General features: G+C 39.7%; 1 protein-coding gene across 4 annotated transcripts; it reads right to left on the reverse strand.

Moving 5' to 3' along the window:
• Window positions 1-418: 418 nt before the first annotated feature.
• LOC5513748 (mediator of RNA polymerase II transcription subunit 13) lies at window positions 419-27,589 on the reverse strand. Of its 4 annotated transcripts, none has more exons than XM_032383256.2 (25): window positions 27,393-27,589; window positions 21,218-21,479; window positions 19,834-19,918; window positions 19,559-19,642; window positions 19,004-19,149; window positions 18,444-18,692; window positions 17,465-17,654; window positions 16,662-16,826; window positions 15,591-16,277; window positions 13,934-14,876; window positions 12,970-13,154; window positions 12,027-12,751; window positions 11,426-11,602; window positions 10,940-11,163; window positions 10,463-10,580; window positions 10,024-10,083; window positions 9,131-9,260; window positions 8,536-8,767; window positions 7,804-8,049; window positions 6,763-6,789; window positions 5,493-5,877; window positions 4,473-4,640; window positions 3,333-3,976; window positions 2,862-2,965; window positions 419-2,789 (listed from the first exon to the last, which is right to left on the reverse strand). In XM_032383256.2, the coding sequence occupies exons 1-25, from the start codon at window positions 27,459-27,461 to the stop codon at window positions 2,648-2,650; spliced, it is 6,447 nt and encodes a 2,148-aa protein (XP_032239147.2). In that variant the 5' UTR covers window positions 27,462-27,589; the 3' UTR covers window positions 419-2,647. The 4 variants fall into 4 exon arrangements, with proteins under 4 accessions (XP_032239147.2, XP_032239146.2, XP_032239145.2 ...); XM_032383255.2 differs by having other exon boundaries at window positions 12,027-12,748; window positions 17,465-17,750; XM_032383254.2 differs by having other exon boundaries at window positions 17,465-17,750.

Raw genomic sequence — 27,589 nt, forward strand, 5'->3', positions numbered from 1 at the left:
AACCGTGCTGTCGAAAACAGACTTAAGATTCCCACACCACCGAACATGATACGACGCACGAATGCCGAATGAACGAAAGCGCGGGAAGCGTCGTGTGTTCGCCATTCTAACGTTGCGCAGGGGACTGGGTAGTACTCGGCCTATTTTCAGAAGCCTGGGCGCGACTAGCCCCTGGAAGGGAAAAATTTGTTAAGAACCCCTGTCAGCCGAACCTGTTTTTTTTTTACTTATATAAGAAATCTTAAAAGTAACCACCTAATATTTAAAATCTTATGCTTTATTTACCGAGTTCAATCCAAATCAGCAGAAGAAAATGGCCATTTCTTTACACTTTGCCAAGATGACAAAATAGCGGCCGAAAGAGGATCTTTAATCATTGTATTGTGTCGGATAGTCCTTACTGATGTACTGCAAAGTATTCATTGTACGTAAATAACATTTATTCGTATGGTTGTGTTTTACAATATATAATGGACTGTATTTGTTTACAATAAAAATGTCAATACCATATTTAGGAAATGGGGTTTAGAACATAAAAATACTACATTTGAAGGGTATGCAAGGATATCGCTACTCTTGGTGGTCAACGATCAATTTACAAAACGAATTGAATCCATCGTTACTTCAGCTACAAGATTCTTGTGGACTAAAATGGCATATAATAGTCTATATCTTATTTCAATTCACAAATATTCATTAAATTTGATATCTACATGTGTCTATCTACAAATTTCACTATTATCTAGCTTGCTAGTTTCTATATTCCCAGTATAAATACTGCTTTCTCGCTTGCCGGTGGTGAAATTTTGATTGGATATTGTCTTCCCAAGACCATGACTAAAATGCTGCCTGTAACTCACGAATTGGCGCCTTGACAGGCCTACCGCTGACCACCATTCAAAGCGGTTCCCTTCTGGCTCAAGGCGCAAATTTTGAGTTTTGTACGGGCTTCACATCTCGCGGGGACAAGAATTCAAACCGATTTATAGCCGGCCTAATGGCCGCTATCTATTAACAACTCTCGATTTACAGTGCGACTACTCTGAACAATAGCGTCACAGTGAGGCTAAAGAAATGTAATATATTATTGTGTCAGAAGCTTAACTATGGCGGTACATTTCATGATAATCAAACTGTACATCAGAGTTGATACTAATGATTAAAATTAAGCTAAAGGAACAAGTATAGGCCATATCTTACGGTTGAAATTAAATTATTTTCATATATTTTATATATTGCTCTCAAAATAATATAACAAAACTATTCATATAGATGTATAACGATATTCCTCGTCATCTAGCAATGGCAATGTCCCCGTTTGAATAACTCACTGCCACAGAAATTGAAATTCTCATTCTTAATCCCCGTTTCACGAACCGGTTTTACCAGTTATGCATTTTAGTGAGTTTTGGGTTTCCTGTGTTTATAACACATGCCTTGTCCTCCCCCCTGACCTTGACAGCTGTTTGGGTCATAGTTCACTGAGCATGCGCAAACACGTGAATAAAAACAATTTTTTCTTCCAGTAACTTCGGCCGAAAGTCTATATTAGTTCATTTCTGTCTTTGAATTGTTTTACTTTTGCAACCTTGGTTTATAAAAGCGACCACGTGGGACACACGTGTTAACCTCGTGATCACTACCTTAACAGCAGAGGTACAAGTGCATATTAGAATAGCGTTAGCCTTGTTTTGAAGCACGAAAGGTTGGAGCACCAAAATGAGACCATAAATACTAACGAGTTGTTTGAATCACAGATTTGACAATTTGCATCAACAGCCCTCCGCGGGGGGGGGGGGGGGGGGGGGGGGGGCAGGGTCACAAGGCGCATGCGTCATGCCCTAATACGGTAGTCAACTACATCCGAATCCTTGTAGCCCGGTTTTACCTCAACTCGAATTATAATCGATATATCTTACTGGAATAGGGTAATCATAGCTTGACTGTTGAGAACATAAATAAGCAGCAAACCTATAATATGGTCGTTTAGAATTCATTCAATAAAATTTACATCCTTAACATGCTCCGTATCCTCACATTGCTAGTAAGTTGGGATCTGCATTCAAGCAAAAGTCAACTCCAATGATTCAACAAATTTTCGGGTCAACAAAACTCAAAAAAAGTCGGGGTCATGTTCAACGACCGCAAAGTATGCTGGGAATCGGAACATAGGTGAAAATACCAAAATATCCGTATCGAAGGAGAAGATATAGAGATGATCGTTATATCGGGGTTTCACTGCAGTCCGTTTTGTGATGTGAACAAGGAAGCGAGACTTAAATGGCAAGTTTTAAAAACTAAAAGTTGTAAAAGAACAGGTCTTGTGAACAACACACCGTCTCCATACGACCCAGGATTGGGGATAAAGACTCGTAACTTTTAGGCTTATGAAACCAAATGAGGATAGCGACCAAGAGACGGTACCTCGTCATGCGACCTTTTTATACCCTCGCACGCTTTCATCTAACGGGAGATATGACAATTAATTATCACGCATGCTCGAATCCCAGCACTGCAATGCGACAGCAAAAAATGGTGGGAATGCGAGCATGCATATCACTGCGCTGAACCTGGGCGGAGCATCAGGGGTGGAGCACCGCGCGCGGAGCACCTCGGTAGTCAGGCCCAAGGAGCGCGTTGATGAGTGTTACGTGGAGTCAAGCAGGACGGAGAAGGCGTCATAAAGCTGAGATAAGATACACAGGTGCACTGGCAGGCAAGAGCGACGATCACGTGACACCGGATCCACTGTCAGCCAGGACAACGCGTCAAACCGCTGAAGAACATACCTGGGGCGCCGAAATGACCAGTCAGAATAAAGAATTGTTCCAAAATGCAGGGTTGAGGATGTGTAAACTCACCTTAGCACATCGCAGTGCGTCTGGGAGGTGAGCGCGTGTGGTGGAGGAGGTGGAAACCCATTGGTTGCCTCGTGGAGATCAGGGGCGTGGACATACAAAGCAGCCTGTCAATCATAGATTGTCTCACATAAGACATGCTAAATAATTTTACAAATATGACAGTATAGAGGCAATCAGTCACAACAGTCGGCACAAATGATTTAAAGGTGATACTGCATGAGTTTTTCGTGGGCCACGAATTTAACACAAAACTTATAGCTCTACACAAAAATGAGGTGCGCAAATGACTGTCAATGATAATGCACTTTTATTTGCCTTGTATTTTCTAAAAATAAATTCGTTCTATTCTACGCGTACTTCGACATTGAAAACGTGTAACCTACGACTGTTTTACTCGGGAATGACTGAGCGCTAAACTTTTCTTCTAAGCGCATGAAACAACAATGGGTAAAAACACTAGTTAGTATGTACCCTTAGCATCACGGGATATGACGTCTCGGATTGAGGAAAGCCGGCCCAGAATGCAGCAGGCACCTTGCCAGTGTGCAGTGTAGAGATAAAGTATCCCTGAGCTAAAGGCAAGAGCAGGCCTCCCTCTTCCGGTACACATGCCACCGCACTTGGAACGGTGGTGTTGCACGGCACTGGCGAGGGCGCGGCCGGCCCTGTGACAGGCTGGAAGGGGGACACCCTGCTGATTGGCTGAAAGGGAGAGTGGCTCTGCACCCCAGGGGATGCGTTCAATTGGCTCGTCCGGTTCAGGGGTGATGAGGTGTGCAAGTGATTCTCGTCGATTGCTGGTGACGGGATCAGGACAGGTGAGAGGGGCGTCGGTGAGGTGTTCAGAAGGGGGAAGAGGTGTCGTAAGGGATCTGGATCACTCTCATCATCGTCAGCCCCTGCTAACAGAATGGAGGTATCTGTGACAACTGTATCAGTGGGAGGCTCTGGGGTAACCACGGTCTTGACGTCCGGGTGCTTGATGGTGCTGGCCTTGTTGTGGTAGGTAGATGGGAACACGCTGATGTACGTGCGGGACACGTCCGGGCGGGGGATGGACGTCACTGGAGTCTGCGTGGAGGGTCCAGCACAAAATGCATTTGACCTTTCAAGACCTGCATAAGAAAAAAAATATTTTCACTACCTTTCTAGACCAACGAGCAAAAATATTTTGGTAGCCTCTTCTAGAACAGCGAGACAAAAAAATATATATCAACCTAAGGCAAAGAAGTGAGTCCAGCTCGCCTTAGTGCAGACATTCCACCTACGTTATGCGATGCTGGCGTTATTAGCACAGGTCTGTTTCCGTGTTCTATGATACCGTTGTTATTTTGAATGCTGAATTAACTAACATTCATATATCAATTCGTGCTTCTGCAACAGATCAGAGCCCCTTTTATTGTAAGATGGCTTAAAAGATTCAAGTGGAATTTGTTCAACTTCTAAAATGTTAATCCCATTTGCACTGGTTTGTTAGCAACGGTCCCATCAGTCAAAGAAAGAGTCTAATGGTTCTGCCATGCACGTCTGGCCGCTGACCGGATTGTACTTTATGAACAATGCTAACCATATTGCTACATAAAGTAATAACTCGCGGACGAGCTGACGTACCTTTTGCCATGTACAGACGTACTGCGGGCTCAGGCTCCAGCATCATGACCGACGCGCCGAGGATTATGGGACGGCACTCACAATGCAGGGCGTGGCAGACCTTGCACGAGTCCCGTATGACCGGGTCACGTGACACGACTGACGTCTTACTCAGGATCTCTTTCCAGTCTGCAAACAACAAAATCGATTATCGAGGGCATCGGTTGGGTCCTATTTTGCCATCCCGGCAAAGTACCAACTGTTTCAACGCATCCATTTTCATCAGCTGATTTAGGAAAGCTGTTTTTATGTTTTCGATTAGATTTAGTAAATAAAGCACAAAATAAATAAATAAAAAAATAAATAAAAAAACGGGTCATTTGAATATATTCTCATAATTTGATTTCCAATATCGGTTGACAAGGGTTCTTCAACAGACATCCATGTGAAATTCACCTGAAACAGTGGTCTGTATTTGACAATATGGGTTCGGAAGAATTTTGAACCCATATTGTCGAATTTTTGAAAAAGTTAAGTAAAAGTTAAAATCTTACAACTGATTCATCTTTATATCGAGAAACGTCGATTTCAGGAGGGTACCCAGGGGGGTGCAGGGGGTGCGAACCACGCAACAGCCAAAGGTTTTCTTTCGGTTTTCAATAGATGGGCTATTTGTGGACAAAACTAAAAAGCATAAGCTAGATCACTCTGGTGTGCAGCCAAATCAGACAATTAACTTCCTGTTGGCGTAACAATCCCTTTTTTTCGGGGGTGGTCAGATATTTATCAGAGAACTCCCCCCCCCCCACCCAGAAACAGAAAAATTAGGTCAACTTTTTCGGACTTCGCACCCCCCCCCCCCCCCCCCAAGAAAAATCCTGGATACGGGCCTGGATTTTGTGATACCTTTCTTTCTTGTGTGGAATATACAGTAGAATCCAGGTTTCACTATTCGAACACTAAATAAAACAACGCTTTAACAATGCTGTAACCACAAGTGTTTGGCATTAAGTGGTAATTTAAAAGGTCTAATGCTCTCACCTTGAAGCTCGCCAAGCCCCATTCGACCCATCTTGCAGATGACCACCCTCCATAGTGATAATGTTGGGGCGACCACACCAAGGTAGAACTCCCAAGCCTTGCGCAACGCCTTGGTGCGGGACGGAAACTTGTGAAGTCGCCCGTCTGCACGCAGGGGTTGCCCTACACTGATAGCCGTAGTCTCCATTAACTCTCCTGAGCCGTCAGTACAACTGGTGAGCAACCAACGCTGATCACGTGACAGACAGTAGCCGCAGTATAAGACAGAGGTGGTTCGTGTGCTTGGCAGCATGCTATCTAGCGAGTCCTCGGAGCTCTCTATTCCCGTCAAAGATGTGTCGAGGATGTAGGGGCAAGAGTATAACTTGGAGGTCAGGGTTTCTCCCTGGGGAGGGAGGGAGAGTAAGGAGGTTAAAAGGCTGCACTCAAGGTAGGAAGGAAGGGAAAGAGTAAAAGCAGTAATTAACTTTAGTTTGATTGGAACAAAAATATAACGATACACCACACGAAAAACATATTGCCTTCTCTGTAAAACATTTTGCGTCCAGACAACATTAAAATTACTAAAAATAATAATGTTCTGATTCACCGAAATTTCTTCTATAATATATTGTTATACAAAGGTTCCTCCTATGTATTGAGAGCAGTATTAGTATTAGTATTAGTCTATTTATTTGAAGCTTTAACAAATTTAACACAATTTTGTAAAAAGTATGTTTATGAATACAAAAGTTTACAGTAAAGCCGTCTTGTTTAAATTCAACAAGAATTTAAAAAGCTTGAAGACTTTTACCACCGCTTGCATTGCTGTTCAAATTAATTTTAACTGTGAAGACATTTATATCAATCAAAACTTTTAGCATTTTACACACAAGCACTGTGATCACATAGGGGGAAAAGCTTGTCGACCTCCAATATTGTGTTAATGGCTCAGATATCATAGTTAGGAAAGCAAGAAATAGCCGATACTCCAATACTACGTGCGCTAAAGCAAGCATTTACACCAACTTCAGATTGAGGCTTATGTTTCATCATCCCACAAGCCTTGTTCTCAAGCTATTCTTCAACAATGATCTAAGAGTTTATAAGCAAAAATTGTGACTCGCTAAATCGTTTGAGCAGAAAGCGTGTAGGAGAAAAAGACCGTGTGATGCAAAGAGAGTTTTCCACCCTACAGACAGGAATGTACTTCCACTGACTTTATCGACACGAATCGGTCAAGTGATAACAGAAAATAAAACTGGTCCAAAAAGAGGAAAAAAGTACAAACCAGAGCATTCTTTGATCCATTGTATTGCTGAAAAACAAACACAGCAGGGGGTGAAAAGACAAATCGTGAAGGACATTAGAAAACACACTGGTCTGCTTTTCAATCACAGGCACACTGATTTTCTGTGCGATTCAAGGCACAGCATTTTTACAAGTCTCCAAACTATAACGGGAATCATTAGGGGCATCATAAACCAAAAGGCTGGGCTATTTTCGTTAGACAGGGAGAGGATCCATATTGTCAGCATTATTAAGGCACACACAAGGAATAAAAAATCGTCTCATTCACGGAAAACAAGAAATTATTTAATTCATAGTTTCCTTCTAGGCTTTTGAGCATTCGTATCATATTTATGTCATATCAGTATGTCATCTTCCTAAATGCTTTTAAAAGTGACATGACGGAAAAACCTGGAAAACGCGCAATTCGAGATTCGAGTAGAAAAAAGACTTAAAATGGCTATAGGTTCCTTGTATTACGGAGTGATTTTCAAAACACAAATATTGTGAGGCCGAAGTGCACATAACTAGATTTTGGCTTTTTAAGATAATTTTTCCTTGATCATTCTTGCGCTATGCATGAGCTCAGGGACGAAAAGCTCATTCAATGACACTTTACATAAAGTCGCATCAATTTAAAAAAAAGTCGCACTTGATATTTTGTTTACTAAAAGTTACTAACTACTCAGAAAAATTTTCCGCCTTATTCGATGTGAAATGGGGTTATTTGAAGCGTCATGTCATGTTTTTCCGTCATGTCTTTAAAAGTCTATTGTTCGAGCTTGCATTCGAATGCTAGAAAATCCTGGTTTGTGATTGGTTAATTACTGTGTACACTGCGACATGATCGATGTAGAACTGTCATATTTGAATATTGTTGGTGCTTAACCGTGATACTTGTTTTACCGTGGTTCATAATTGACTGTGATTTGGCTGATTGGCCCAGCACACTGCTGCATGATCACTGTATAACTGTAATTTTTATTGTATTGTATCACTGTTCAACGTGAGTGTGATAGTTTCCGCGGGTGACATGTTTTACCGTGTATATCGGCTTGTGGTTGACTCGGTATGGTGCTCCCACTTCGCGTCCCTTATTCCCTGCGTCATGGCTGCCAGCAGTGGCTAGTCCTGTGAGTGAGCGTGAGTTAAGGCTCAGCTGAAGGGTCTTGCGGCACCGCGAAAACACAGAGAAGGCCAGGCACTTGAGCTGCATAATGAACGTGAGGGAGGAGTCTTTGCTGCGTGTTAAGGTATCGACCTGCGATACTTGATGAAGAGGAACAACCTGGGACGAAGACAAAGCTAGGTTCAGGCTACATTCACATCACAATAGGCATAGTTGGTTCACAACTAGCATGGAAACTAAATAAAAAATGCCCCTTCCCACACATCTTCCCGTTTGAGACTACTCTCGTTTTGTGCCACCAAATTCCCTCCTTATTTCCTCTCCCTTCACCCAAGAGTCATGGTACGAATTCCCGCTTTTAACAAACAGTTTATTGTCAAATCCGTTTTATCGCGACACATCATTTTCAAAACATTGATATGTTTTGGTTTTCACTCTTGCCATCTCTCGCCCAGTGCAGTTGCCTGGCTTTCTGTCGCGACACTGTCTGGTTTTTGTCCAGAGGATAGCCAAAGAAGTGCACAAAGCGATACCCTGATTGGCCCAGAATGGTTTTACTGACGGACATAAAACCAAAACAAATCGTGTTTTGAAAACGCGGGTCGCGATACAACGGATTTGACAGTAGCACCTTTTTTTTTTTACCTGGAAAACAACGTTATTCCTAACGGACTCAGAGAGTCCCTGGTTCATCTCTGCGAGACATCTCATCAACCCAAACATGGAGTTGTCCGGTCCAGCTGCCCGTCCAGCTGCCCCGCTGCCCGAGAATGGATCAAGTAGGTAGACCACTATGGTGGGCGGCTCATCGCTGCTACATTCAGAGTCCTCGTCGCAAGTGCAAGGGTCACGGCTGTCTGTTGTTGGCGTTCCAATACTAAATAGGAAGTAATGCTAGGAGTTAGTTAACTTTGTCCGTTTAAGGAGTCTATATCACGAGAGAAAGACAGGGTGTGTCAATTCTGCCACTACAAAATTTAATTGTACAACTTAAAACGTTCAAATGAATCCATCTTTTCGACAGCCACAGAAAAGTATTTAACTTTTACGCCTAGAGATTCCGAAAACATGCAATGTCTGCCGACAAACATCACTACGCTATATAACTAGAGTCCCCTATTTCAAGCTAGCACAGACAAAGTTCTAATGCTCTGTTATCAAGAGTTTAACTTGTTACACGTTCGCATCTTTCGCTACCTCAGTAAGGCCCATCAAGGTAAGAGGCAAGAGTTCAACTTACGTTCCAGTTTTGCTTCCCTCGCTGCCTGAGTAAGGAAATCCAGACCTCTCCGTATCCAACTTGCTGTTTGATGTCTTTTCATCTCTGTCCAGAAGGTGTCGATCCAAGGTTAGCGTTGACAAATACGGCGCTAAAATAAAAGGCATCATCAGTTCTTATATGCGAAACAACACTGCAATTCTACGTACTTCATTCTACGAAGTTCTGCATTAACCGTTTTATTTTGTTATCATCATTGGAACAAATGTGTAAAAGTTAGTGGTGTTATGCTAATAAAATCAATAGGGAAGATGAAATTTCGTTGGGCTTTTCAAATATCAGTTGCAAAAAGTTTCATCCAGACTCTGTTAGAAATAAGAGTTAAGAAACAGAAGTTTAAGAACTAATGTACTGAATCTTTAATATTTTCTAACACTTTCGTTAAACATCCGTTACACTACTTATGCTAACCGTGATTTCGTTGTGCTTAAGTTTCGCGCACCCTAAGTTCCCTTTCTCGCTCCTCAATAGAAGACATGTCATTGTAGCTAGTATCCATGGGTTCATGTACATGAGACTGCTACGCTGCTACCTATATTAATATTTTTCGGGGTCCGGTGTCCATCAAATCGCGCGCTCTGATTGGCTCTCGTGAGGTCCGGTATCCTACGATATCCGACCCCGCGATACCGGCCCGCTCACCTCCAAAGCTCGAAATAGTAAGTTGGTTTGTAAAATGACCATCGAAAACTGGATTTTTACTCCCGCAGTTATAGATCTTTACCTTAAAACGGCATTTTATTTATTACCTTCGGCCTCGGTCAGTATTTTCAAGACCTCGGTCACGGTATTTCACGATACGGACCTACTAGCTATTAAATAACATATATGTATGAACGCTTGCTGATACTTACCAAGCTGATATCTGCACACTTGAGCGTAAAGCTTCAGCCTTGCTCCCTCAACAGTTGTACCTGTTAAGAATACCAGTTCATCGAATTGAAGGGGAGTAGTTTCTTTGTGACACAAGAAAAAACGGCCTTGTCTGCCAATATTTCGATTTAATATTACAAGACAAATTATCGAGAACCATCTAAAAATGGTTTAATGTTTCATTCACCAAATTCGATCGAAAATATTGTAGTTGTTTCTCCAAATCTGCCAATGGAAATATATGCTTTCATACACTTGGGACTTTGTTAGGATGACAAAATTCGAATGAGAAAGACATCTTTAAAGAATGTTAATCAAGCCATCCACGATTGACGTTTAATACCTCATTAAAGATATTTTATTGAAAGCGTCTTAGTCACTTGATTGGCCTCTTCCTCTTATAAAAAAAAACCTACTTACTCTGCTGGGTGAACCAGTCGTCGACAGATTCTTTAGACAGCTTGAGGAACTTCTGACCAACTCTCAAGATTCCATCCCGCAGTTTGGAGATTGGTACGTGTTGCCCAAGTCGACATGTCTGTTTACAATACAAAGTTCACAGTTATATATAGAATCTCTCGATTTAACCCCACTTACCCGAAAAGTCGTGTCGACAAATGTCAGCTAATCTCTTGGTCTCTATAGCCTTTCTCTCGCTTACAGTCTTACTGACAAATGTCAGCTGGTCTCTCTGACTCTATTACCCTCCTCTAGCTATTGGTCTTGCAGAGAAATATCTAACGGTCTTGCTAACAAATGTCCACTAATCTCTATGCCTCTCGTTAACAGTCTTGCTGACAAACATCAGAAGAAACCCAATAACTAAGAGATAAGCTATAACATATGGTAAGCACTAAGTTACAGCCAACAAAGATGCCTCCAATATCCACATCTCACCTCGTAAATGGAACTAAGTTCACGGAAGAACAGTTTGGTGCTACTAATGACAGACTCGTTTTCCGGTGCAACAACAACATACGCCACATCCCGTGCTGCTGAAAATGGTTCTAACAAAAGCTTGTCCCAGAATTGAAACGCAAATGGGGATAGAGACATCCAATCCCCACCACACCCTACACGCATGGACGGGATGGGCTGAGGCTTGGGGGACTCTTCTACACCTACAACAAAAACAACAAGGCAAGGTAAACACACAACGATACAAACAACAAACTGAAGTAATGGAAGTTACTTATAAAATCATATTTCATAAGTTTTTAAGTTTCGTTAGTATGCAGGTTTATATGTTTTTCACCAAATTCTCAACAAAACTTTCCTACCAATGTAGCACCAAAGCGAGAAAAAATGCTTGTCACATTGTCCCAGAGGACGTCTTCATCACAATCTCGACTTCAATGGATTCTAATAGGATTACATGGCTACCTTTAACAGCGACGTTGTGCAGTTGTTTCCACGATAGCGGGCCCTGCACCACAGTCCCGTTTGGCTGCTCCCAGGTCTTACGGCTTGTGGACTTCTGTAGTGCCTCTTGGATAAGCGGACGAAGACCGTGTAGCACGCCAACAGATACCACAGATGATACACCACTCCCACAAGAATCTAATAGACACATCAATTGTTAAACATGTTGCAAGCCAATGGATACTACAGACAATACACCAAGACAATACACCACACTAAAACAAGAATGTAATAGACACATCAATTGGTTACGCATGTAGCACACCAACAGATACTACAGATACACCACTCCCACAAGAATACAATAGACACCTCTGTTGGTTACACATGTAGCACGCCAACAGATACTACAGATGATACACCACTCCCACAAGAATACAATAGACACATCTATTGGTGAGGCATGGTCTATTTTACAGTGAAAGTATTTCGATATTAAGAGGGTCCAATATTCATACAACCAATCGTCTGGCTAGTCTGATGATTTAATTCCATTTCCAACTGCTGATGTTATACTGCAATACCTATTATACTGTCAAACACACATCTCTTAGAGTATTACCTTTCCCATGGGTGCCAGTGTTCTTTCCAAGTCCAAGGGATAGCATCTGATACCTGAGCACTGAGCAGGAGAAAGGTGACGAGCACTGATCCACAATTATCTCAACAAGGTTTGTGAACAGTGGTTCTAGTCCAGTCACTGGAGCGCTCGCTGTTGAGCTACTACTCCCTTCAGTCTTGATTTCCCGATGTGAAGAAGAAGGTCTCCTCACAACAGCCATTGTGGAAGGTCTCCCTTTATCTGTGGGAGCCAAGGAAACTTCGTCCTCAGGAAATAAGCCATAACCAGGAGAGTATTTGGAAAGTTCATAGGCTGCATATCCGCAAGTGCAGCGCTTCAAGTCAAATCGCTGAGACAATCCCTTTTTTCTTTTTCCTTTGGGGTCATTTTTCACAGTAATCACGGGACACACACAAAGATTACTGCTGTCAAAGTTCTTGTCGTAGAAGTAATTCATGTTAGAGTCGGATAGAGCAAGGACTCTTGTTAGAGCGTTCGCTTTAGGCAGGTTGGCGCTCAAGAGTTTAGGGGGGAGAATGGATGAGCGAGTAGGCATTTGTTTGAGTTGTAGAGTGGAGAAACATGATATCGATGAGGCAGGTGATGCCGGGGACAGAGCAGTGTAGTGCTTAGAGTCAATGCTACGAGGTTCGGCACAGGATAGGAATGGAGACGCCAGGGGTAGTGAACAGTCAATGGAAGCCCCCTCAATACTTATGCATCTGCTGGAAAAAAATGTGAAAAGAAAATACATCAGACAATGGCAAACATTATTAGATAAGGAAGCCAGTGGCAGCTGATGGGAGTGGTTGTATTACACTGGGTATTTCAAAGCTTTGATGCACTCCTCCCCCCCAAGAAGATTGTGGTATTGCTCCAGTAAGGAGTTTCGAATCATCACAGTTTGATCTAGTAATTTTCTCTAGCATGTCCTGCCTCTTACCTATCAGTCCGTGCTGCATTGGTGTTCTCTGCTTTTGAGGGAACCTGCCAACTGGCCTTATAGGTGAGTTGTTCAGGAGTTTTCAACTTGCATTTGCGGGTACTTGGTAGGTTTTCAATAGGTCCAAACGTGGATGAAAGTGGGAACTCCTGCACCTCCTGGACCTCAAACACGGGACTGAGCTCCTGGAAAAAAAAACTTTTGTCAACAATGACATGACAAAGCTGAAGAAGGTGTACCACTTTTTAATCATAAGCATGACGGATGTACATACTACAAAGGCTTAAGGGCTATCCGACCAGGCAATACTGACATGTTATGGCACTAAGGGAAAGTAGACATATCTTACATACCTACTGTACATACCTTGGGCAATAAAATACCCACTACATATAACTACATACCCCAACATATAACTACATACCAACAACATATAACTACATACCAACACATATAACTACATACCAATACATATAACCACATACCAATACATATAACTACACACATACTAAATATAACTGCATACCCACTAAAGAAATACTAACATACCCATTTAATATATCTAAGATATACCCACTAAAAATACATACCCACTACATATGTCAACATAACCATTAAATATAACTTCATACCCACTTCATATAATTACATACAAATTACCTATGGTACATATATCTACATACCCAATAAATATAACTACATACCCACTTCATATAATTACATACAAATTACCTATGGTACATAAATCTACATACCCAATAAATATAACTACATACCCACTTCATATAATTACATACAAATTACCTATGGTACATATATCTACATACCCAATAAATATAACTACATACCCACTTCATATAATTACATACAAATTACCTATGGTACATATATCTACATACCCAATAAATATAACTACATAACCCACTAGATATAACAAATAAAGAGGGAAGTCTGCAGTACGTACCTTAGCATTAAACATTCTGTCATAATCTCCCTCAGATGTCATTATCAATCCCAAAGGAACAGCATCAGGTGAAGTGCTCATTGCCGTTACAGTCTTCACACTGCCAGGACTTATATACTCACTTCCCGCCGAACAGGGAGGAGAGTGGGTCATAGGTTCGAGCGATGGAGGGGTGGGGAACATTCGAACAAGGTCATGAGATGACACTACACCTGTGTTCATCATATTTGTGGCGGAGGTGCTGTAGGGGTCTGCAGTCTTGTTAAAGGAGCTTTGACTACTTGCGACCCCGCCACCACCTCCACCACCACTGCCACCCATCCCTAACCCCATCCCACCACCCCCGTCATCTTCATCATCCAAGTCAAAGATGTGGTCAAGGTCATATTCAGTGACCGCCAGGTCCTTCTCTGTGACTAAGTTTATGGGCATTATATTACGGGGAGTAGGGGGCGATGGGAGCACTTTATGCATGGAAGATTCAAATGATGTGACTCTCTGTTGCTCCAGACGGAGCCTTTCTTCTTCCTGTTCCCGCAAAAGACGCTCCTTTTCCTCCTGCTGCTTGCGAGAGCTCTGGCGACGATTCCTAGGCCGTCCAGGTTTTGGGTGATCAGAAGATGCTGGGGAAGGGACAATGGGGCTTGTGGCATTACTTGTGCTGCTGTGATGACGTTGCTTGGGGGTCACAATAGGTGGGGGAGATTTCAACAAGGGATCAAGATCCATGTCTTCCATGTGTGAAGTGAAAGGTGTCGGGTTGAAGGCTACAGTAGGGGACTGGTGAGAACTGCTGCGGCGACTGCGAGGTCGACTTGAGCCAGAGCTATCTGACCTGGGCCGACCAGGGCCTGTTCCTTTGGTTGATGATTCCTTCTTCGTTTTCTTTGAGGGGACTGGTGTTGTCTCTACTTCTAGGTCTATGGAAGGTCGTTTGCTGCCACTGAAAGTAAAGGTAAACTTCAGTTCCCTAAGATTAATTGGCCAGATATAAGATGTATATATATATATATATATACAAAACCATCAATAGAAATAAGGAAAAAAATTCCACACAAGATTGAAATGGCATCTTTACTGCCTCTATGAAATAGTGTGCAGTAGTTCTTCTAACACTTCAAGCATTAGACCTTTTTCAGAGCAAAAGAGACTTTACAGAATGGGAGTTTGTATGTATAGTGTTGTATGTGAACAAAAGGAAGTCAGCAGTCAGGCATTAATAGAAAGATAAGATGCTGTAATAAAGTTGAAAAATAAAACAAGTTTCTTATTTACACAGTGAGATCTCTTTTGCTACCAACGGAAAGGTGCTGTCCACTTAAAAGAATATAATGATTGTAAGGGAAGGGACCAAAACTGGGATTTCTACCATGTTCTAAGTGATTCTTATTTTAAAAATCCTAATATGCATTGGGAATGGCTGGTCCTAGAGCTGAGAAAAACAGGCTTCTAGTGAGCTCACATAGTTTCAACAAGTCAAATTCAGGGCCTAGAAACAGAAAGATACTACTCATGTCTACACTTGGAACTGAACCTGTTTCAACATAGGTGATAGGCCCCATACGCTAATGTAAAAACACTAGGCTGTGATTCAGTAAGCGAATCAGTAAGTGGCTATTTGTAGGCAGATGACTGCATTCATGAAGCCATGCCTTACCTCGGCCAGAATACAGACTGTTCCATAGAAGGTGTGGGTGTGGTTGCTACTGTGGGTGACACACTGGTGGCACTAGGTAGGACTGTGGGTGTGGTCAGGTCAGGGCTACACAAGGGTCGACTATCCAGTGGGTCTGCAGGCAGGGTCGGCAGTACATATCGGCTAAGTTTAGGAAGAACATATGGATTTCTTTCCTTCTTTTTGACTGTTCCTAATAACGTTGATCCCTCTTGTTCAGAGGATCTAGGTTGCTGTATTGGTATATTTTCCTTTTTTGGAGATTTAAGTTTGAATTGAGATCCTGATTCACAGCTGTCTAGCTGTTGTGCTGTTTGTTTTGGACTTGGTGCCACAGTATGCCCGGGAACAGCATACCTCTTGTTAACTGAATAAGGCACTGCGGCATCTGAGTGCCGTTTCTGATTGAGAGTTGTCAATATGTTCATTGTAGGCAATCCTTTTGTTGCCATGGCAAAGTGACATTTCAAAGCATCTGGGCTGTCATTTCCAATTAGTGGCCGATGGTGGAAGGGGACGATTGGCTTCTTTTTCTCCTTTTTTAATTTCATGGTTGTCTGTGTGTGTTGTTGTTGCTGCTGTTGTTGTGGTGAGGGTAGTGGATGGTTTGGAGATGGAATGGGACGGCCAATGCCAAACGATGACCGCACTTGTGTTGGAGGTTTAGGCCTGTTGATCAGAGCACATTCATACAAATTAGAAAAAACGCATCTGGCATTAAGTTAGAAAATACACAACAACGAAGTATAGGTCAAAATGTATAAACTTCTTGATTAGCTACTGCTATTGGTTATATAGCATCTATAGAGCCATCAAGAGAATCCAATGACATTGACATACAATCTCTTTGACGATTTTAACCATCAAATGTGGTATGCTTAAGATGAAGTTTTGTTTAGTACTTCTACTAAAACGTTTGTTGAGTACTTCTACCTGCAAATAATACACAGAAAAAAAAAACAAGAGGAAAGGCTGACAGATTCACTTTAAAATGGAAGAAAAAATTAAACATTGTAGAACAAGTGAACAAGTGCTTTTTAAGGCACATTTTACCTGCTGATATTACTGTTTGAGGTACAAGTACAGGAGTTACGCTTGAACGGCTCCTCAAATTCCCATAAAGGTTGTCCTATCAGGCTGACTTCCCCACCGGGGGAGGGCATGGGGGATGGCTCAGGCTTGGCAAAGCCTCCCACTAGCTTGGGTGCCATGAGTTTACTGTAGAGATAAAATACATATTCAATACTTTGCTCAAAATATTAAAATAAGGGCCAATATTACCTCAACCTTGGTCATCTTTTTTATGGTGAGTTGAGTATTTCCTTTTTCTCAATAGTTTATAGAGGTTAAATTTGGGGATATTAAAGGTTATAAATTAAACAGTATTGGGCCTCCATTGGTTGGACTGAACTTTTAAAACTGATCAAGAAGTTAACTTCCTCTTTGCTTTACAGCACTGAGTGGGGAATCAAACCTGTTCGGATAGATTTAGTAAGGCTGCTGCAAGCCTAGATGCAATCCTGCGACTCATCTAACATACAGTTAAGATTACACAACTTGCATGAGACTTGGATTGCATTAAAAAGCTACAATGCTACTTACTATTTAACTGGTTGCTTAACAGGCCAAACAGGCACATCAGAAATAAAGCAAACTTTGTGGTTACAAAACTCTTTCAAAATGCTGTATACAGTATAAAAAAATATCTCATTGACCTCATTTGCTTTGGCCATACAAGAACTTATAAAGCATCATATTATGTCCTGAGAGCTTCTCTCTAGAGCCATAAAACATATCTGGTCCATAAGTTCCTATACAACCCGCATACTAGGTCAAAATAGTTTTGTATAAATAACCTTGGAAGAGGTTTTGGGGCTGTTATGTCCTGCCATACATCCTGCACGAGTGTCTGGGTCAACTTCTTTTTCTCCAAAGTGCTAAGGGATCCTTTTGGTAGTGGTGTGACCTTTTCTGTCGCAGTATCTGGAGAGGGTGTCATGAAGGGTGATAGAGGAGGCTTGGAAGGGACAGGAGCCTTTGTTGCATCTGTTGTGACAGGATCAGAGGGGGAGGCCGGAGGGGTTAATGAGAGAGATGAGGAAGAGGCACACTGCAGTGCGTCAGTGCTTGGTGCAAGTGATTCTGAAAATCAAAAGGGTGCATGATGTGGGTTAGGGTGAAAGGACTGAATAACAAGGGATCTTAAGCAATGATGACGGCAACGTGGACAAAGGCAGCTGGAAAAAATTGGATTTGATTTAGCATTCATAGCAGCACATGAAAATGCATTTAAACACGAGGTTACACTATAAAAGGGAAAGCTGATCAATCAGCCATCAATGAGTCAGCATGTCAGCGTAATTGCTTTGAGGGCTAAAGTCAAATTTCATATGCTAAACCAAATTAAATATCATTGCTAGACTTGTCCACTTAAAATGGTTCTTTTTATAGGAAAATAATGCTATACCAAGCTGTGTGCACTTTAAAATACAAACATTTTATTGCAGCGCAAGATAATTTATGCAGATGCGCAAGATTATGGATAGCGCAAAATTTTAAATTTTGCACCGAAAACGTGAGTGGACAGCAAATAATTAATTTATCAATCTCTTAACACAACTTTCTTGTTACCTGTGCAAAAATAGTTTTATTCCATTGCTCAGAGCAATTTTACAGGAGGCTTACAATTTCTGACTGCTAGTATGGCAGTGTTCTGATTATAATTGCAAATTTGAGCCCGAGGGTGGGAGGAGCTTTCCCTTTTATAGCGAAACCTCATGTTTAAAAGATGCATTGTGAAATGCATTACAAATATTTTCTGGAATGACTACCAACCAGTGATTTGGTCTTCCTGGCACGGAACCATAACATGGTCAGATGGGTAGATCATCTGTGAGTCTTCATGCACCACTACCACCATGGCAGGAATGTCCTGGACAGACGATGACCCTGTCGTCCAGGAAGGGGTGATGTCCAAGGGGTAGAACTTGCGCCACTCTTCCAGCAAATTGCTTGTCTTAGCATTGTCGGCATGGTAGACATGACCAGTCAGAAAGCCAGGCAGGCCATAGGGACTCAGTGAAACTGGGTGTGCCAAGCAGAACATGGTATCATGTACATGATTTAGTGAGATTGTGAGGCCCTAGAGAGGATCCACCCTGGAAATCAGTCCTGCAACACCACTCCCATGGGGGGGGGGGATATAGATTTATGAGGAATCAACTACCAGTGGAACTCTGTTAACCTGGAGTCTCAAGGGAAAAAAACATTTTGAATTAGCAAGGAGTTTAAGTTATCCAAATAGAAATGTATGAAAAAGAGGGAAATCAATGTTATCAGGCGTCCATGGTGATTCAATTAACTGGAAACTTTGCACGAGACCGCTTGGCACTGACCTTGCAACCCTTCAGGTTTGGTTGCTGCACACGCAAGGTCGTCCAGAGTGAGCGCCCTAAACTGAGGATGCTGTTGGATCTCAACAGCAGCACAAACTGAGCTCTCTCCATGGACAAAGAATGAAAAGGAAAACGACAGATGATCACTGGAAATAAGAGTGAAAAATTATTATACATTATCATCATGGTTATCAACTTTATGGCCATAAGCATTATTTTATATCAGTCAATAATTAAAATCACCATCAACATCACCACCATCTACATCACTTTCACCAGCATCATGATCATCAACATAATCAACAAAATCAACCCCAACACCGCCATTATCATCATCATCATTATAAACATAATTATCAAAATCATCACTGTCAAAACCACCGTCATCATCATAATTATAATCCATCATTATCATCAGCATCAAAATCATCACCATCAACAGCAACATCATGGTTTATAACAATAATATTCATCTTTAGAATTATTGTTTGGAATATCATTATAATTTTCATACGAATCATTCTCATCACTAGTAGAGGCACCCTTCTTGTTTACCTTGGTTCAGACTTTGCATTATCTTTTTCATTGGGTTTGAGAAACCATTTCCCAAAACGTACAAACCGTTTTGACAATAAACACCTGTAAATGATAACAATAACAATAAACAACAGCAGACAACAATTCGAAATAAGTTGACAACTGTAAAAAAAATGTAATGTAATTATTTTATTAGAAGGGACATTATAATTCCTTCAGGATCTGCCAAATGCAATTACAAACAGTTGGGATGTGTTGGGCCAAGGCTCAAGAATGATAATTACACTACAAACCTTTCTAATAAATTATGAAGAGCCTTGAAAAGCATGCATCTTGGCTCGTGTGGTAAACCATCCTCCCAGCAACCCTGGGTAGATGCTAAAAGAAAATGAAAAAGTTCAACACAAAGCAAAAGTTGTACAGAAAACAACAATTAGCAGTTTTGAAGTTCAAAGGTAGGGTAGCCGCTGAGCCCTGGCGTGGAAAGAGGTTATGGCTGGTGATAGAAGTTCTCTAGTCAGCTGGCATAATTTCCTAAACAACTAACTGGCTAATTTCTTAGTGACAAACCTGCAAAAGTAGGATAAATCTTATGATTGTGTCAGGGTCAAACACCAAGGTAAAAACTTTACTTTATGAGGGTTTAAAACAGTTTTCTAATTTATGGGCCTCAGCTACTCTACTAACAATAATGTTAAGAAATACATGAGTTGTACTGTAACTGAACAACTGCTCTAACTACAGTTGACTAAATGGAATATTTGTGAGTGTGTTCTGCTCATGATGACATTCGCATTGACTTGCTTACGCGAGCTGAATTACGGTACGATCGCCCCTGAGTACCGCTGTCCCATCATAGTTGAGTACGATCACCCCACTCAGAGAACAATTGCCCCAAATTAAAAATGTTTGTCATTGAAGCAAAAATGTCATGTAGAAGCGAATATTCTCAACCACGGTAGTTATTTTTATAAAGCAACAGCAAATTTCGATGTTTACTTCTCGATAACAGCATATTGTATTTTTGTCATTTGAAGCAAGAAAGTCATGAAGAAGCGAATATTCTAGACCACAGTAGTGATTTTGATCAAGCAACTGCGAATTTCAATGTTTATTTTTCAATAACAGTATGTGTTGTATTTTGGTCTTTCGAAGCAGCAAGTATTCTTGACCATAGTAGTTATTTTTGATCAAGCAATTGCGAATTTTAATTCCCTAGACGACACAATTAGCTGAAGCCACGATAAAATTCTTGTTTGTTTGTGAAGAACGCGGTAGCAGAATACCGCTGTTATTGGGCTGACTTTCGGCAGTAAATAATGTGAATAAACATTGTAGAGAAATAATTCTTATGCTAAATGATGTTCTTTATACAGAGTCCTTTCTTTGTTTCTAAGTATGAAGTTTTTTTGTTTAATAACGACTCAGAAGTCCGTAAAAAGTCTGTTTCGATCACTAAACGAAAAGAAAATTCGAAAAAAAAACTTTGAAAGATTCCCTTCGAAGAAAGGGTCTCTACCATCTCTACGCTTGTGGTATTATCAGAACCATGCCGAGTACATGGTTCTATCTGAGTGGGGCGATCGTTCGCAGTGTGAATGGGGCGACGGTGCCCTGGGGCCATCGTTCCTGATACCTCCCAAATATTTTATCTTATGTGCATTCCAATGTACATACCTTTTAACTGACTTGAAACAATCCCAGTAAGGTTAGGCTCATCGCCATACCAGAAAACCCAGAACTCTTTAGATGAAGTAAACTTGGTAGTGCCAGGTCTTGGCTTGTGCGAGGGTGGGGAAATTGAGCGCCAGGAACACAGTATGTCTTGTGCTAGGGCAGCAGAAAAGGATGAGAGGATAGGGTCGTCCAAGACGCATAGCAGAGGGAGCTTATGGCCGGCATGAACAAATTTCTTCCACTTCAAGCCACATAAATCAGTCTGTTAAAAAGAAACATCAATTAGACTTCATTGTACTCAAATGATAAATGTTTCTAAAAATCAGCTATAAAAACTAATAAAAAAGAGAGGATTGAATGACATTGATCTCCTTTCTTCCCTGTCTCACCTCCTCCCTCCTATTTTTAATAGGTTCCTGAAATAAAACACCTTTTTTGTTAATTGGTGAAGGATGTACAGTAGTGTCTAATGCAAAGAAATTTGACAAAGATGTAGGTTTAATCTGCTTAATCACCAAATGGAGGCAAAATTTGGAGAACTATATTCTTCTATTAATAGAATAAGAAGAAAAGGGAAAACACTCAAAGCAGAATTTATATCTGTCTGTCGGCACCAGTCAGTCTGATTACAATGTTATTAGACTGATTACATAATCAGAGACACAAATGTGATTTGATTTTAGGCTTATAAAAAGGCAACGAACATAATAATGGGGTAGACAGATTAAATATTTGAAGAAAAAGTGAGTCATTCTTAATTTGACACAAGAAATAGTTATTACTAGCAGAGAATAACAAGCTATAAAATGAAGATGTGGTATAATTTATTACAATGCCTTTAAGGGTAATCTTTGCTATAACTATTCACTTTTTTACTGGATTTAATTAAAATTGAAGAGTTTGTGGCTTCCAATTAACTGAGCTTCAACCATGATTGACAACTCTTTAGAACAGGAAAACACATTTGGCAGATAAATTAAATTAGTTAAATATGGTACATAAAACCCTGAAAAGTTATGTGAAAAATACAATGATAAACGAGGTAATAGTGATTGTCTAGATAACATTTAAGCAAAACTGAAATCTAATTTTGAGCTGGTAAAAAGACTGGATTAATATAAAAAGGCAACAAATTTTAGATACTGCTTGTTCAGCATATCACCCAAATGGTATAGCATAAGAGCATAATGAAATAAATAAAGTAGTAATACAAGCTAAGAGATTTTCATTTAAAGTGTAAAAGTGCATACCCCCACCAAAAAAATGAGTTTTTATTCTAGATTTTTAATCTAATACCATTTCTGTTGCAAATTTAAGATAGCTTTATGCTATTTTGTAAGAACATCATAAATCATAGAGAAATTGACACTTAATAAAAATACCCAAATAAACACTAATTCTTCTTCTTAGTTGATGGAAATATTTTTGTCGAAAATTTCATTCAATTAATATGTTGGCCAACAGAGGTGGCAAAACTTTGGAAATGACACTGTTAGGAAACTGGATATCTAAAATCATTTTCTATTGACTCAATTTTGCAAAAGAAAAAAAAAATCATTAAAAGCAATACAAGTTTAAACACCTGATTTCCAAGTGACTCTAACCAGACTTTTATCCTAACCCAGCATTTATAGTAGACAAAGCATACTAATAACAACCCTAGCTAAGTGGAGCTGCAACATCGTATTCTGACAAAAACACCATTAATGTTAATTTATTTGGAGCACGTTTATGACTGTAATATCAGATCTGTTTATCTACTTTATCAACAGCAATGCACGCATTTCTTTATTTCTTTAAGTAGTCTCAAAAACAATAAAAAAAATCTAATGTTTTTCAAGGGAGATATTAACTAAAGAAAATGGAGATTTTTAGTGTTCTACACAAATAACAACAATAACTATTCGGGAAGAGCAAATTGTATGCTAATGTAAACGATCAGTTTTATAAAAAAAACACACATAATATTGAAAATGATCATCACTAAGGTGTTTAAAGGGTAGAACAAAATATCTATCTGTTTAGTGATTAGTGGAGAGATTTGTGTCACTCAAATCAAAGTCTTGTAAAATGTTTATACTACGAGGGGTTATCCTAGTAAAGTGTAAGCTGATCGATGGTGCAGGTGCTGTTGATAAAAAAGAGACAATCGCATCCTGTACATAATGAAGAAAGAAAGTGATAAATGAAAGCAGTTGTTTACAAGTTAAAAAACCAATGAAACACCATTTCTAGAATGATTGTCATAAAAAACATTTTATATCATCATCAGTCACCTGAATAGGGCAGCAAAATATTTTATTTTTTGGAAAATTCAAGACAGACTTACAACTACATGGCAGAACCCAATAACTCAAGCTTGGATAACTTAGAATTTCCTATGGAGTAATTTTAATAAATATCTTCATTCAAGTCATCTTGATGAAGATTCAAGTTAACAGTGTTAGAGTGTAATCAATAGCAATCCCTTAGACGATAGACACAAAAAAAGATGGATTGAGTGTTTTGTACTGTACATTAGACCTGTGATTAGGATTTGATCAATTTGACACTCACAATCTGTGAGCTGCCAATAAGTCCAAAAGAACTTCATATACAATACTGTCCATGCTGGCAAATAGAAGAGGACTAATCTGATATTTGACTAATCCACGAATTGAGTAGATAAGACAGGCTTTAACATGACCTTAGGGATTAATGATAAAGTACACATAATCCTTGACAGCACAGATTGCCAGGATTGCTTAGGCTAGCAATGAATGATTTCTGCGTTTTAAAGACATATTAACTGCTGATAAATGTACAGTAGCAGAAATTAAACAATATATATATTCATATTTTTGGGACATTTTAAGGCTGAATATGTTCTTAACAATGTTCTTCAATTTTAATATAATACCAAAAAAATATTAGGAAGAGAATTACACTTATGATCAATAGCAATAATAAGGTTGTTACTATGAGGACAATTTGATTCTGCATTTTAGAACGCATCAGGGCTAAAAAAAGAAAAAAAATTCTGATATTTGAGCCACGGCACGTTATAAAAAATTGGTGAAATCTCAGGCTGGACGTTCTTATAAAAAGGTTCTTATAAAAAAAAAGAGTGTATGTGTGTAATCTTGAAGCACTGTACCACGTGTGCTGTAAACTTGAAATTTCAACGTGCAAATTTATGATTTTTACTTTTTTTATTAAATTTTATAAACAAGTAAATAAATGTAAAATGTGAAATAAAAGTAGCAAAAAAAATTAAATAATAATATGCAGTACATGATAATATAGTAAAAGACTAGATGTTCAGTATGGTGTTTGATATTATTGCAAATTAAGATACAGAAAATGTATGTATCCTTCTTATGCTTTGAAACCTTTTGGCAATAACAAGGTGCAATAAATGACTTAATCAGGGTGCCACTGTAGTCTGTAAACATTATGTTACATACATGACTTAATAACTGTGGATAGTGGTTAGGTGCTAGATACACAATAATTGCCATATTAAAACAGTTATGGATAATATAAGCTAGAGTTTCCAGTAGTGCATGGCTCCTTTTGGATCAAACATAAATAAGTAAATTGATGGTCTGAAAGGTCAATAACAAGGGTAAAAAACAGCAAAGGTTAAAGGCCACAAAAATACAACATCTAACTACAAGAAAACTGCCTGTTTACTTTTGATCAAGGTACTAAATTGGCCTATTGAGTATACTTATATAGAGGGAGTTAAATGTCTTGACAGGCTTAATTCTACAGCCAAAAATATTTAACAAACTACAGAATGCTTGTGTGTTTTAGATGTTTATATAAAAAAAAACTTCAATTAGCCCCATATAGGGTATATATTGTGACATTTGCACAAATGATATAAACAATCTAAATTAATAGTTCAATAGGAAAGGAACAGCTTATTTCATCATTTAATCTTGTCTTCTAAAATAAATGAAAACCTGATTAGGTGAGCACTGTTGCAATGCCCAAGCTCTATCTCAAACCAAAATCGATAAAAAACAAAAAACAAAAAAAAAACAGGAACTTCTAGTGCAGCTTAATATAACTGCTGCAATGCACACCTTCAAATAAGTCAATATGGGTTTAGCAATAAATGGCTATTTATTATCTACGAGCACTGTGGGCTGTATCTAATGCACCGACGGACAGATATTTCAATGGCCAAAAGCCAATAAAGACGTTTATCTGTTGCTCTAACGGAAAAATGAAAAATAACCAAAAGAGTAAAGCTACCTTAATGGATATATTATTTTCAATTGGAGTTTATTTGCATAGGTGATAAATGCTACATGCGACTTATCAGGTTAAAAAATATATACATACAAATATGTTTTGCCAAAATAATATAATACATATATAATCATACGGTAAAACAAAAACCTACCACAAGCTAAGCACTGTAAAGCCCGATTACAACGCATTTTTTTTTTTCGATAGATCATCAAATGTTTCAATCAAAACAAATGCACTAGGAGTTTTTAAGTCCATATTTGAAGAGAATCACACGTCCACGGGGTCGAACGTTCGATGACAATAACAAACATATCCTTTAACAGAATGAATCATAAAAAACACAGTATGGAAGTATTCAGCATGTAAAAGCTTATCGATTTGGGTAATCAGTTTACCAGCAAATCTTACACGGCGGAGGGAAAAGATTGTTGTTTTTGAGTTCTTGGGGCAAGTGAAATGAAGTCGAGAGGTGAAAGCGACAAGTGACTCTTTTTGAACCGATTGGCGAACTTGAAATTTCACAGGCAGACAAAATAACAGAGAGCTTCCGGTTTTAGCAAGATTTGGAGCAAACAATCATTTGAATACACCTTGCAGAAAGTAATTAGAAAGACTAACTTGTTAGGCTGAGAAGTTAAATGTGTTCTTTCTCCTGTTTACCTGTACTATCGGGATTTAGAAATCATGAACGTGGAAGTACTCTACTGAATGTGAATAGATAGAGGAGATACCCCTCCAAAAAAAAGATTTTCTTACCAGAACAATAAATAATGTAATATGCTCGATCACAAATCGCTATGAAGGATTAGCCTAGTTCGACACTTTAACACCGATTGAAATTTAGTGAAATTATTCGAATAAGTGGTTTGCACGCATGGCATACCAGCGGAATCTCGAGCGTAGAAGTCAAGAGGAGAGCTTGGAAAATACGTGAAAATCCATACATCAACCAACAATAAGTGCTATGCATAAGCGAATGAAAACATTGAGAAATTAAATCCAGTTAAACATTTTAGATCAGTAAGTCTGGGACAATGCCGCCGTTTGTGGATATGCAGGTCTCGATGTCTGCCGTTGTGATGTTGTGAATGTGTTAAGAAAAATGCAGGGCAATGCTATAACCTCAAATCACAAAGTGCTTACATGACACTCTGGAGGCTAGAAACAAATCCTCGTATCAAAATAGCTGTTACGATCTCGCGATAATTGGGAATTCGAGGAAACAAAATGAGATGTTTGTCTAGAGCCGTGTGATGAAGAGGAGAGAAGAGATCCCACGATTCAAAATGTGTTGATTCGCTGACTGTAACACCAAGTTGAAACAAGGGTCTAAAAGACAAACAATAAAACCCTTTGGATAGACTTAGCAAACGGATGCAAGGTGCCTTGGACAGTTGTTTGTAAATGTAAGGAGTGCAGTTATATACGCGCTAATAATTGTGATTCGCTTTTTATCGTTCACCAGGCGAGATGTAGTAAGGTTACGGTGTCAACACGGCCAAAAAGACTCGTGCATAAAATCTCACTAAAAATCCGGTGCTTTACCATAGCCAGATCAGTTGTATCTAGTAAGAGGATTCTTCCTAAACTAGGGTAATTATACGGAATATTTAAGAATGAATTAATTCCGCCGTTGGATAAATAGAAGGTAAATTCGTATTACACTTTAGAACAACTGAAATGAGCCTCCGAGTTTACAGTTAACGATCTTCTGTCTAGAGACGAAATTGTCGCTTCTTTTGAGCTTGATGGCCCTCTACCGGTGCCTAGCTCGGTAAATGAACACCTTGGGGAGTTTATCGTCGGTTCAGTGTAAGGTTTCTTGAGGTTCAGAGCAGTTATTCGAAGGATAGATGGTGGTAACATGTGACATGAGTCCGTGTAAGAACCCCCGAGCAGTGGACAGCATTACCACGCTTTTAATACTCACCAATGCGAATACATTTGAGCAACAATCATCCAAATCGGCTCCATTGAAAACACAACTCGAAGTAGTCATGCTAAAAGCATGACTTCGTAGACCATCGGTGGCGAATTACAGTCGCAAACTTAGAAGGAAAGGCCCCACTTGGTAATCGTTTTACTTCAAAGGAAATCGCAAAAAGATGGCAGGCTGAAGTGACGTTG

Source organism: Nematostella vectensis, chromosome 4 (genome assembly GCF_932526225.1).
Source record: "Nematostella vectensis chromosome 4, jaNemVect1.1, whole genome shotgun sequence".
NCBI classification, from domain to species: domain Eukaryota; kingdom Metazoa; phylum Cnidaria; class Anthozoa; order Actiniaria; family Edwardsiidae; genus Nematostella; species Nematostella vectensis.

Excerpts from the sequence above, each read along its gene's own strand:
- LOC5513748 (XM_032383254.2), bottom strand. The coding sequence starts at position 27,461 with ATGACTACTTCGAGTTGTGTTTTCAATGGAGCCGATTTGGATGATTGT. Across the intron at positions 21,480-27,392 it reads GCTCAAATGTATTCGCATTG|ACTGATTTATGTGGCTTGAA; the intron begins GTGAGTATTAAA and ends TCTTTTTAACAG. Across the intron at positions 8,768-9,130 it reads GAGGGAAGCAAAACTGGAAC|TATTGGAACGCCAACAACAG; the intron begins GTAAGTTGAACT and ends CTTCCTATTTAG.